General features: G+C 48.3%; 1 protein-coding gene across 2 annotated transcripts; it reads right to left on the reverse strand.

Annotated features, from left to right (window-relative positions):
• Nucleotides 1-190: 190 nt before the first annotated feature.
• Nucleotides 191-4054, reverse strand: SLC7A4 (solute carrier family 7 member 4). Of its 2 annotated transcripts, none has more exons than XM_086682324.1 (5): nucleotides 3994-4054; nucleotides 2200-3221; nucleotides 1320-1745; nucleotides 733-841; nucleotides 191-629 (listed from the first exon to the last, which is right to left on the reverse strand). In XM_086682324.1, the coding sequence occupies exons 2-5, from the start codon at nucleotides 3179-3181 to the stop codon at nucleotides 353-355; spliced, it is 1794 nt and encodes a 597-aa protein (XP_086538450.1). In that variant the 5' UTR covers nucleotides 3182-3221; nucleotides 3994-4054; the 3' UTR covers nucleotides 191-352. The 2 variants fall into 2 exon arrangements, with proteins under 2 accessions (XP_086538450.1, XP_025789260.1); XM_025933475.2 differs by having other exon boundaries at nucleotides 1105-1745.
• Between the last annotated feature and the right edge of the window lie 9516 nt (nucleotides 4055-13570).

Below are 13570 nucleotides of genomic sequence, written 5' to 3' on the forward strand. Positions count from 1 at the left end.
GCCAAATTTTGGCATCTTTGCTATGGATTGGGAACAATCACCTGGTTCCTGGGGGCAGGAGAGGACTCAGTGACACAAAGAATGCAATGGTGGACACAGCAGCCATGTGGCTGGCCAAGAGGTTATTATTATGGCTATCTGGGGTTGCAGGCTTCCTCCCCACCCACCCTAACCCACCCCACCTGCCCAAGTAACTGGAGTTGTTCATGAACAGTAAGGCTCTGGGCAAAATGTTCCCCACACCAGCACTGGCCATGGCCCACTCCCCAAAACCCAAAGCTAGGCACTTGGGCTAAGGCTTTAAGGTCTGGGGGACCCCTCAGCATGGGCAGGCCTGCAAACCTGAGCTGGCTCAGACAGAAGGGACTCCCAGCTCCTCAGGGCTCCTGAGGAGGTGGGGTGAGGGCAGAGCAAGCATGGGCGGGCCTCCAGCTCGATTCACGGACTGGTGGGCTACTCCGTGGGGCTGGACTCCTGGGAGGGCAGCTGGCTGGGGGGCTGCACAGTCTGTACCGTCTCCTCCAGGTTGGTGCTGGGGAACACCACGTAGCGTGTGGTGGTCAGCTCTGGCAACTCCCGCTGATTCTCTTTGCTGTGCCAGATGCCATAGCCAAAATACACGGCGAGCCCTGCAGGAGTTGTGGGAGACTGAAGGGCAGGTCCCGGCCCTGCTTGCCCTCCTTGCCTTCTTCCTGCAGCCCACCCAGGGCCCCAAGCCTGGCCCCCACTCACCGATCAGCAGCCAGATGGAGAAGCGCAGCCAAGTCAGGTAGCTTAGCTTCAGCATGAGGCAGATGTTGAGGAGGATACTCAGGGCTGGAGTCAGGGGCACCATGGGGATCTGAGGGGGAAGAGCAGGGCTGGGCTGGGCTGCAGAGAAGGTCTGCTGGCTCAGGGCCCGATTCCTCAAGAGTCCACAGAGCTGTTCTCCACCTCTGGAGATTCTGGAAACAAGCGCCCACTTGCCATGCAGAAAGAGAGGGAGATGGGCATACTGGCCTCCCCAACCCTGTGAGCCCTGATTCATCCTGCTACAGTAGAGGAGGAAGGGGCAAAGAGAGCTAGCTTGGCTGACGGCCAGTGGGGATTGGCTGGGGAAGGTACCTGGAAGGTGTCTTGCTGGCGCCGTTGCTGGTGGGCCCCCAGGATGAGGAGGCTGAACAGAAACATGACAGAGCTGAGCAGGAGCAGCAGGATGTAGCCCCCGTATGGGAGGTGCAGGGCTGAGTCCCCGAAGACCAGTACACAGGCCAGGGTGATGGCCGAGGCCACCAGGATGCCGAGGGCCCAAGCCACAGCAGCTCCAGGGCGGTACCTACCTAGAAAGCCCAGGTAGGGCCTTAGGGCTGGCCGCAGCTGCCCAGGCTCGGGGGCTAAGTCCTGCTCGGTGCCCACCAGCTGTATGTGGTCCGAGAAAGAATGGTACTCTTTGACGCTGGGGTCAGGGCTGGCTGGGCCTGAGGAACTGGACGGAGGGGTCCTCTGGAAGCGTAGCACAATAATGCTGGTGGCCACGAAGGTGTAGGCCAGCAGTGTGCCAATGGACAGGAACTGGACCAATGCCTCCAGATCCAGCAGCAGTGCCAGGCAAGTCATGAGGCCCCCGAACACAAGGATGCCAGCCATGGGCACCTGCGTCCGGGGGTGCACTTGGGCAAACACCTGGAAGAAGAGCCCATCGACGGCCATGGCATAGACGATGCGTGGCAGGGAGAAGAGACTGCTGAGCAGGACAGTGTTCATGGCTGTGGCAGAGGGTGGGGGACTGGTCAGCATGGTGACAGGCCTACCAGGGGCCTCTTCTGCGAGCCAGGGCATGCCCAACCCCTTGGGAGCACGGGCATGCGTTTGTCTGGGATCTCAAGGTGAGCCTGAGGGCTTACTCCCCACCTCCCCCCCACCAGAAATGGACACCTTAGTTTAGGTGACAGGTCCGTCAGAGAATCTGATGAGGACTAAGTCCTTCTCCCAGGAAAGGACCTGAAAGCACATGCTCAGAACCAACATCTAATGTACAATTAGGAGGGGACAGTGGGTAGATCCCTCTCAACAAGCCTAGGTGGAGAGTCTAATAATTAGCAACTTCCTGGGCCCAATATGCAACCAGTAACAGACCCAGATGGAGATGTGATCCCTGGGAAGCTTAGGGCAGGGCCCCACTGCCCCGGTCACTTCCACCGTGCCTGAATGGCCCCTTACCGCAGATGGAGCCAGCTGCCACAATGAAGCCAGCCCAGCTATATCCCCGCCGGTAGAAGGCATCAGCGAGTGCGGAGTCAGGGTCCAGGCTGTGCCAAGGCACCATGAGGGTGAGCACGGTGGAGACAAGAATGTAGGCGCCAGCTGCCAGGCCAAGTGAGATGGTAATGGCTACAGGCACAGCTTGCTTTGGGTTTCTGGCCTCCTCACTGGAGGCAGCAATGACATCAAAGCCCACAAAGGCATAGAAGCAGGTGGCGGTGCCAGCCATGATGCCAGAGAAGCCAAAAGGTGCAAAGCCACCCTCCTCAGCACTCCAGTTGTGTGGGCGGGCCAGGATAAATCCCAAGATGATGATAAAGAGGATGATGACGAGGCTGACAACAGAGAATGTGTGGTTGAGCCAGGAGGAAACCCGGGCTCCGCAGGAGATGAAGACAGAGGCCAAAATTATAATGCCAGCAGCCAGGAAGTCTGGGTAGTGGGCCAGCAAGGGCACCTGCCAGGTTCCAACATAGGCCTCAGTGAAGTTGTGGATGCGGTGGTTGAACATGGCATCCAGGTAGCCACTCCAGGCACGGGCCACAGCTGCACCACCAATGAGGTACTCGAGGAGCACATTCCAGCCGATGAGGAAGGCCCACAGCTCACCCATGGACACGTAGGTGAACAGGTAGGCAGAGCCCGTACGTGGCAGCCGTGCCCCAAACTCTGCATAGCACAGAGCTGACAGCAAGGAAGCCACGGCAGCCACAGCGAAGGACAAGAGCACCGCAGGGCCAGCCATCTGCTTTGCCACAGTGCCTGTGAGCACATAGAGGCCTGAGCCTACCATGCCACCCACGCCCAGCAGGGTCAGGTCCAGCGTGGACAGGCAGCGCCGCAGTGATGTCTCCATGGTGGACTCCTCCAGTGGCTTCAGTCGGTTCAGCTTCTGGCAGAAGCGCGCCAGGCTGGCAGTGCTGGGCAGCCCCCTGAGCATGATGGGCAGATAAGAGGAGCACCAAGCCAGCTGCCGGCACCTACCAGGGCAAGAGGGGAATGACAGGCTGCCCAGTTAGGTTCGGGCCAAGCTTCAGTCTGCTCTGTCCATCCATCACCCACACACACACACACACACACACCCGGACCGAACACCTGCATAGCTAGCTTGCCTGAGGGTTGGGATGAGTCAGAAGTGGGCAGGAGGTCACAGGGAAGCCTCTGGGCAGGTGAAGGAACCTCTTGCAGCTGGACCTGGGCGTGCTTGGGGGGCCAGGGGTGGGGGTGGGTCTGAAGGTGGAAAGGGTGCAGCTCCAGGAAGTGTGGTTGGGAAACTCTCCTTGGTCTGGCATCCAAGAGCAAGGTGGAAGCCCCAGACTTCCCGGGAGCTGGGCAGGTCTCCAGACCTCCAGGCCCCGGAACAGGAGCAGCCCTGCTGCCCTGGGCGGGGACCAGGCGGCCATCTGGCCTCAGACATTGGCACTCACCACTACCCCCACCCCCTCCGCCACCCCCCCCCACCCCCCCCACCCCCCCCACCCCCCCCACCCCCCCACCCCCCCCACCCCCCCACCCCCCCCACCCCCCCCCCCCCCGCTCCCTCCCTGGCCCCGTGAGACTTGGGGACAGACGCACAGGCCCGGAGGTGGGGCTCTCTTAGCCCTGCACCAGAAGCCAAAGCTTCTTTCTCTGCCCCCGCCCTGATAGGCTACCGCCTCCGCTGCTGCCCCTAGAGCCAGTTCCACCCGGATATCCAAGTCTTTGCCTCCTTTCAGGCCCCAGTACGTCCCTGTAGGACTCGCTGAGACTTACCTGCTGTCACCGCTGCCGCCGCTCTGCGTGCTGTGCTTGCCTAGCCAGCTGGCGTCGCCCGTGCACAGAGCCCGCCCCCACTCCCCCTGCGCCAGATCCCCAGATCCAGCACGGCGCCCCACCCACCTCGCTGTCACACAAGTATCCAGATAGCCCACCGTACCCATACCTCACACGATCCAGACCAGAACTCACCAGATCTAGGGACGCCCTATTACTGTGTCTGGTTCACAGATGAGGAAGCCCAAGCCACCAGAAGTGACTAATCCAGATCACTGGGGTGGCCTCAGGAGGCAGGCAAGAGTAGGGACCAGGTCTGGAGGGATCTGGAATGCACCCCCTTGCTGTGGCTGCAGTAACCCTCCTTGATTCTTCATCCCAGCACATGTACTCTGCTCAGCCAGTTACTGTCCAAGATCCCCTCCCCCAATATTGGGGCATTTTGGGGGCTGCAAGGACTCAGGCAAGCCTCTGGTGAGATGAGGGTATGGGTCTGGCTGAGTGGCCCTGGCCAATCCCTGACCTCTCCTGTACAATGGGATGGCAGCAAGCCGCCCTCATACATTGCTGAGGGAGAGGGAGTGCACGGCTTTTGGGGAGTGTTCTGTGAGCTAAGGGAACTGCTGGCTGTTCCGAGCCTTGTTCTGAAAGGAGGCAAGTGGATTTGTGGGGAAAATCTATAGCTTTCCATCTTGGGACAACCCTAGGGTTCCTCAGATGCCAGTGACAGCCCATCCCAGCCTAGGAGCACCAATCAGGCTTGGAGGACCCTGGGGGACCCAAACAGCAGCTTCTCACTCATGGGTATCAGTGAGAGGTCATATGCTGGGCACCCACTCCATGCCATTTCCCACAGCATGGGCAACCCCCATGTCCCATCATGTAGCCATCACAAACTCACCTCAGACTTACTTATTCCCGGGGCTGAGGGGTCTTTGTCCCTCTGCACTTACTGCTTTTTGAAAGTGAAAAAGTTGGCTTGACATGGTCTTAACTTGTCAACAAAATGATGACAATCCATCCAAGCAAAGCAAGACCAAAATGGATTTTCAGGGCACCTGCAGCCTCTGTGTTTCAATGAGCTGGTGACAGGATGGTGGACTCCCAGACAAGATGATGCCACTCAGAACACTCTGCCTTGGCCAATCCCCTTGATCCTTTCTGATACTTGGCTGATGTTATCTTAAAGAACTTCTCAGACGAGCTCCCACTTCCTGTAGGGACAACATCTCCCTTACTTCACTCCCCTTTGGCCAGAACATAATCGAGAAGATGTTTCTTGTTCTGAAATGTCTCCACAAACATCTAGAAAAATGCACTTCAACCTGAGAGACTGGGCCAGTTTTGTAACAGAAACTACCCCAAGGCCTATCAACAACTACCTGAGAACTGGTACGCGGTGTTTCAGAAAACTGTTTATCCACCCAGAGAAGGCTCTCACCACATATATGAGTATGTGTTTGAGGGCAAGCATGGTTGATACAGTGAATTGTAAACTTCCAGGGATATGACTCAGCCAAGTTCTGGGGCCCCACTGAACAAGGCAGTTACACAGAGCAACCTATGAAGGTGGAGTGAAGCTAGAGCACCAAAAAGGAAAAAGAAGGAAGAGGAGGAGGAGGAAGAGAAGGGAGGAAGGGGGAAGAGGGGAGAGGGAATACTTCCCAACTTACTCTACAAAGCCAAAGGCGTCACAAGAAAGCAAAACTACAGACAACTACCCCTTATGTACATAGATGCAGACTTTCTCAACAAAATACTACCAAATCAAATCCAGCAACATATAAGAAAGGTCAAGTAGTGGCACCTGGGTGGCTCAATTGGTTAAGCATCTGACTTGGCCTTGGGTCATGATCTCACAGTTCATGTGTTTGAGCCCTGCATCAGGCTCCACTGGTGGTGTGGAGCCTACTTGAGATTCTCTCTCTCTCTCTCTCTCTCTCTCTCTCTCTCTCTCCCCCCACCCCTCACTCTTCTCTCCCCACTTGCATTCTTTCTCTCAAAATAAATAAATAAACTTAAAAAAAAAGGGTCAAGTGGAATTTATCCCAGGAATGCAAGTTTGATTTAACACAGGAAAATCAAGCAATGTAACATGCCATACTAATAGAATAAAGGACCAAACCACATGGTCATCTTAATACATACAGAAGAAAGCACTCAACAAACCAGGAACATCCCTAGCCTGGTAGAGACTATCTATGAAAAACCCTTGACTAGTATACTCAAGTAGTGAAAAACTGAAAGCTTTCCCTTATTATCAAGAACAACATAAGGATGTCTACTCTCACTACTGGTACTCAACATTTTACTGGAGGTAGCAGCTATAGCAATTATAGCAATTATAGCTATTGCTATAGCTGCAATTAGGCAAGGAAAAGAAATAAAAGGAATGCAAATTGGAAAGGAAGAAGTAAAAGTATATCTAGTCACAGATGACATGACCTTATGTACAGAAAATCCTAAGGAATCCACCCAACAAAATAACTAATAAGTCCAGCAAAGGTGCAGGGTACAAGAGCAATATACATAAATCAGAGGATCTAGTGTATAGTGTGGTGACTATATTTGATAAGACTGTATTACACAATTGAAATTTTCTGAGAGAGTGGACCTTAAATATTCTCACACCAAAAAAGTAAATATATGATATGATGGATGTGTTAATGAACTATATGGGAAGAATCCTTTCACAGTGCTTAAGTAATTAAATCATTGTGACATGCACTTTAAGTATCTTACAGGATATCTCAATAAAGCTGGAAAAAAATACTATATCTCACTAAAGCTGGAAAAAAAATCTCCAAATCAATTGTATCCCTTCCTATACACTAGCAATGAATTATCCAGAATGAAATTAAGAAAATAATTCTACTTATATAATCTCAAAAAGAATAAATATATTCATAAAGATATTTAGAATATGTCAATTATATATCAGTAAAGCTGGGAAAAAGGATGCTTAGAATAATTTAAAAATATTTTTAATGTCTATTTATTTTTGAGAGAGAGAGAGAGACAGCACAAGTGAGGGAGGGGCAGAGAGAGAGGGAGACACAGAATCTGAATGAAGCAGGCTCCAGGCTCTGAGCTGTCAGCACAGAGCCTGACGTGGGCTCAAACCCACGAACTGTGAGATCATGACCTGAGCTGAAGTCGAACACTTAACTGACTGAGCCACCCAGGCACCCCAATTCCTTCATGTCTTTTAATGGCTTGACAGTTCATTTCTTTTCAGTGCTGAGTAATATTACATTGTCTGGATCTATTATAGTTTATTTACCCATGCATGTACTGAAGGACATCTTGGTTGCTTCCCAGTTTTGGCAATCACACACAATCCATGTGCAAGTTTTGGTATGGAAATAATCTGTCAACTGATTTGGATAAATATGGGCATATCTTGGAGATATTTCAGGTTTGATTCCAATGAATAAAACAAATAGCACAATAAAGCAAGTCAAATGAAATTTTTGGTTTCCTAGTGCATATAAAAGTTATGTTTACGCTGTACCGTAGTCAAGTGTGCAACAGCATTATGAAAACCAATGTACATACCTTAATGAAAAAATAATTTGTTGTTAAAAATTGCTAAACATCTAGGGGCGCCTGGGTGGCGCAGTCGGTTAAGCGTCCGACTTCAGCCAGGTCATGATCTCGCGGTCCGGGAGTTCGAGCCCCGCGTCGGGCTCTGGGCTGATGGCTCAGAGCCTGGAGCCTGTTTCCGATTCTGTGTCTCCCTCTCTCTCTGCCCCTCGCCCGTTCATGCTCTGTCTCTCTCTGTCCCAAAAATAAATAAACGTTGAAAAAAATTGCTAAATATCTTATGTACTTTTAGTGAGTCAATCTTTTTGCTGGAAGAGAGGGTCTTGCCTTGAGGTTGATGGCTGCTGACTGACCAGGGTGGTGGTTGCTGAAGGTTGGGGTGGCTGTGGAAATTTCTTAAAATAAGAAGACATGAAGTTTGCCTCATTGATGGACTCTTCCTTCCACAATTTGTCTGTAGTGTGCAATGCTGTTTGATAGCATTTTATACCCACTAGAACTTCTTTCAAAATCGGAGTCAATCCACACAAATCCTGCCACTGTTTTATCAACCACGTCTGTTTTCTAAATCTTTTGTTGTCATTTCAACATCTTCACCAGGAATAGATTCCATCTCAAAAAACCACTTTCCTCTGCTCATCCATAAGAAGCAACTGCTCATCCGTTCAAGTCTTATCATGAAATTGCAGCAATTCATTCCCATCTTAGGCTCCACTTGTAATTCTAGTTCTATCACATCTGCAACTACTTCCTCCGCTGAGGTCTTATACCCCTCAAAGTTATGTATGAAGGTTGGAATCTACTTCTTCCAAATTCCTGTTAATGTTGATATTTTGACCTCTTCCCATGAATAAGAAATGTTCTTTAAAATTTAAATTAAAAAAATTTCTTCAATGTTTATTTTTGAGAGAGAGAGCATGCAAGCAGAGAGAGAGGGAGACACAGAATCTGAAGCAGGCTCAAGGCTCTGAGCTGTCACCCTAGAGCTCAATTCAGGATTCAAACTCACAAGCTGTGAAATCATGACCTGAGCCGAAGTTGGACGCTTAACTGATTGAGCCACCCAGGTGCCCCTGAATCAGAGATGTTCTTGATGGTATCTAGGATGGTGAATCCTTTTCACAACATTTTCCATTGACTCTGCCTAGGTCCATCAAGGGAATCACTATCTATGACAGTTATAGTCTTGTGAAATGTATTTCTTAAATAATAAGACTTGAAAGTTGAAATTACTCCTTGATTAATGGGCTGCAGAATGGGTGTTGTGCTAGCAGGCATGAAAACAACATTAATGTCATTATACATCTCCATCAGAGCTGTTGGGTGACTGCTCACTGTCAATGAGCAGTAATATTTTGAAAGGAATCTTTTTTTTCTGAACAGTAGTTCTCAATAGTGGGCTTAAAACATTCAGTAAACCATGTTGTAAACAGCTGTGCTATCATCCAGGCTTTGATGTTCTATAGAGCACAGGTAGAATAGATTTAGCATAATTCTTTTTTTTTTTTTTTTGACTTAGCATAATTCTTAAGGGCCATAGGATTTCTGGAATGGTAAAGAGCATTGGCTTCCACTTAAAGTCACCAGTTGCATTAGCCCCTAATAAAAGAATCAGCCTGTCCTTTGAAGCTTTGAAGCCAGGTATTGACTTCTCCTCTCTAACTATGAAAGTACTAGATGTCATCTTCTCCCAATAAAAGGCTATTCCCATCTACATTGAAAATCTGTTGTTTACTTTAGCCACCGTCATGAATTATCTTAGCTAATCTTCTAGATAACTTGCTATAGCTTCTACATCAGCACTTGCTGCTTCACACTGCACTTTTTGTTGTGGATCTGGCTTCTCTCCTTAAACCTCATGAAGCAACCTCTGCTGACTTCAAACTTCTCTTCTGCAGCTTTCTCATCTCTCTTGGCCTTCATGGAATTGGAGAGAGTTAGGAGATTGCTCTGGATTAGGCTTTGGCTTAAAGGGAATGTTGTGGCTGGTTTGATCTTCTATCCAGACCACTAAAACTTTCTCCAGATCATCAATAAGGTTGTTTCACTTTCTTATAGTTTCTCTATCATTCATGTGTTCATTGGAATAGCACTTTCAATTTCCTTCAAGAACTTTTCTTTTGCATTCTCAGCTTGGCAAACTGTGTGGTGCAAGAGACCTAGATTTTATCCCATCTTGGCTTTGGACATGCCTTCCTTACTAAGCTTACCCATTTCTTGCTTTTGATTTCAAATGAGAGAGGGGCGCCTATGTGGCTCAGTTGGTTAAGCGTCTGACTTCGGCTCAGGTCATGATCTCATGGTTCGTGAGTTCGAGCCCCACATCAGGCTCTGTGCTGACAGTTCAGAGCCTGGAGCCTGCTTCAGATTCTGTGTCTCCCTCTCTTTCTGGCCCTTCCCCTCTCAAGCTCTGTCTCTCTCTCTCAAAAATAAATAAATATTTTAAAAATTAAAAAAAATTGAGAGATACATGACTCTTCCTTTCACTTGAACACTTAGAGGCCATTGTAGGGTTATTAATTGGCCACTTTCAATATTGTTGTTTCCAAGGAATAGGGAGGCCTGAGGAGGGGGAAAGAGATGAGGGAACAGGTGCCTGATGGAGCAATCAGAGCACACACACAACATTTATTAAGTTTGCCATCTTATGTGGGCATGGTTTGTGGCACTGCATAACAATTACAATAGTAACATCAAAGATCACTGATCACAGATCACTATAGCAGATGTAATAATGATAAAATTTGAAATATTATGAGAATTGCCAAAAAACGTGACAGAGACACAAAGTGAGTAAATATTGTTGGAAAAATGGCACTGATAGACCTCCTCAATGAAGTCTGGCAATGCTCAATTCAATTTATAAGATTTATATAAAAAACCTCAATAAAGTGAAACAATAAAACAAGTATGCCTATACCAAGAAGTGTGATTGCTGAATCATCTGGTAATAATATGTTTAGTGTTTTAAGAAACTGCCAAGCTGTCTTCCAAAATGGCTGGACCATTTTACATTCCCACCAGCAATGAAAGGGAGTTGCTATTGCTCAGTATTCTCAGCAACATTTGGTAATGTCAACATTTTGGATTTTCTCCATTCTAATGGGTGTGTAGTAGTATCTTATTGTTGTTTTCATTTTCAATTCTCTAATGACATATGATGTTGAGTATCTTTTCATATGCTTATCTGTATATCTTCTTTGGTAGGTGTTTGTTCAGATCTTTTGCCCATTTTTAATTGGGATGTGGTTTTCTTGTTGAGTTTTAAGAGTTCTTTGTGTATTTTGGATAACAGTCCGTTATCAGATTTATCTTTTATAAATATTTTCTCCTAGGGGCGCCTGGGTGGCGCAGTCGGTTAAGCGTCCGGCTTCAGCCAGGTCACGATCTCGCGGTCCGTGAGTTCGAGCCCCGCGTCGGGCTCTGGGCTGATGGCTCGGAGCCTGGAGCCTGTTTCTGATTCTGTGTCTCCCTCTCTCTCTGCCCCTCCCCCGTTCATGCTCTGTCTCTCTCTGTCCCAAAAATAAATAAAAAAACGTTGAAAAAAAAATTAAAAAAAAATAAATAAATATTTTCTCCTAGATTATGGCTTGTCTTCTCATTCTTTTGATGGCCAATTGATTTAAAAAATTTTTTTAAACATTTATTCATTTTTGAGAGACAGAGACAGAGCGTGAGCAGGGGAGGAGCAGAGAGAGAAGGAGACACAGAATCTGAAGCAGGCTCCAGGCTCTGAGCTGTCAGCACAGAGCCCGACACGGGGCACAAACACAAATCATGAAATCATGACCTGAGCTGAAGTCAGATGCTTAACCAACTGAGCCACCCAGGCACCCCTAAATTAACATGTGTTAACTAGATCCCTGGAGGCACTGGATGGTGAACCTAGGTTTAATAAAAGGCCATAAAAATTTTGAAATAGAGAAGTTTATTACTCACAGGTCCTAGAGGGGGTACATAGCATACCTTGAAGGACCACACCAGGAGGTTAAGGCAGGGTGCAGACTGAGAGCTCGCAGAACCTATTGCACATGCCTTTATTAAGGTCTGCAGGTGGAGTACTTTGGGGTTCCCAGGCTAAGACTGGATTGGTCTATTCAAACTCAAAAGAGCGGGTTTTGGTAAACATTGCAGAGGTGTTATCTAAAGAGTGCACAAGGGGAACGCCCGCCCAGGGGGTGGCAGCGAGAATGCTTATCCCAAGGGCTACTGGGAGAATCATATCAGGAACTTACATATACTTGTGAATAAGTGGGCTCTTATCTAGGGCGTACACTCTTGGGAGGGGCCAGTATCAGTTTAAGATCCCTGTAGGCTACTAAGCCACACAAAATAATTGCTGAGACAGCAACATTACGGACTAGTTTAGATAAACTCTCCACAAACTCTTAGAAGAAAACATAGGAGTAAATCTTCATGGCCATGGGTTAGGCAATAGTTTTTAAATTAAAAAAATTTTTAAGGTTTATTTGAGAGAGAGAAAGGAGAGACAGAGAGACAGACCACGAGCGGGAAAGGGGCAGAAACAGAGGCAGACACAGAATCCGAAGCGGGTTCCAGGCTCCAAGCTGACAGCAGAGAGCCCAATGGGAGGCTTGAACCCATGAACCGCAAGATCATGACCTGAGCCAAAGTCGGACACCCAACCAACTGAGCCACCCAGGCACCCCAGTTTAAAAACTTTTTTAATTTATTTATTTTATTAAAAATTTTTTAATGTTTATTTATTTTTGAGAGAGACGGAGCATGAGCAGGGCAGAGAGAGAGGAAGACACAGAATCCAAAGCAGGCTCCAGACTGCACGCTGTCAGCACAGAGCCCCATGCAAGGCTCGAACTCACAAACTGTGAGATCATGACCCGAGCTGAAGTTGGCCAATCAACCAACTGAGCCACCCAGGTGTCCCTTTAATGTTTATTTTTGAGAGAGACACAGAGAGAGAGAGTGCACCTGCACAAGCACTCCAGAAGGTGAGAGGCAGAGAGAGAGAGGGAGACAGAAAATTCAAAGCAAGCTCTATGCTGTCAGCACAAAGCCAAATGCAGGGCTCAAACCCACAAACTGTGAGATCATGACCTGAGCCCAGGTCTGACACTTAACCAACTGAGGCACCCAGGTGCCCCCAAATTTAAAGCATTTGTGCTTCATAGGACACTATCAAGAAAGTTAAAAGGGGGGCGCCTGGGTGGCGCAGTCGGTTAAGCGTCCGACTTCAGCCAGGTCACGATCTCGCGGTCCGTGAGTTCGAGCCCCGCGTCAGGCTCTGGGCTGATGGCTCAGAGCCTGGAGCCTGCTTCCGATTCTGTGTCTCCCTCTCTCTCTGCCCCTCCCCCGTTCATGCTCTGTCTCTCTCTGTCTCAAAAATAAACGTTAAAAAAAAAAATTAAAAAAAAAAAAAAAGAAAGTTAAAAGGTAATAATCTACAGAATGGGAGAAAATATTTACAAATCATGTATCTGGTAACGGAGTTGTATCCAGAATATGTAAAGAACTCTTGGGGCACCTGGGTGACACAGTCAGTTAAATGTCCGACTCTTGATCTTGTCTCATGTCATGATCTCACAGTTGGTGAGCTCCAGCCCAGCATCAGTTTCTGCGCTGACAGTGTGGAGCCTGCTTGGGATTCTGTCTCTTCTCTCTGCCCCTCCCCCGCTTGTGTGTGTATGTGCGCATGCACGTGCGTGCACACACACACTCTCTCTCTCTCTCTCAGAAATAAATAAACTTTAAAAAATTAAAAAAAAAACTCTTAAGGGGTGCCTGGGTGGCTCAGTTGGTTAAGCATCTGACTCTTGATTTCAGCTCAGGTCATGATCTCACGGTTTGTGAATTTGAGCCCCATGTCGGGCCCCGCGCTGATGGTGTAGAGCCTACCTGGAATTCTCTCTGTCCCTCTCTCTCTGTCCACTCTCTCTCTCTCTTTCTGTCTCTCAAAATAAATAAATAAACTTAAAAAAAAAGAACTCTCACAACTCAACAATAAAAAGATAAATAGCCTAACTTAAGAATGGGTAAAGGATTGGTAATGAGA

This window comes from Puma concolor, chromosome D3 (assembly GCF_028749965.1).
Source record: "Puma concolor isolate L17-30 chromosome D3, mPumCon1.1.hap2, whole genome shotgun sequence".
NCBI lineage: Eukaryota > Metazoa > Chordata > Mammalia > Carnivora > Felidae > Puma > Puma concolor.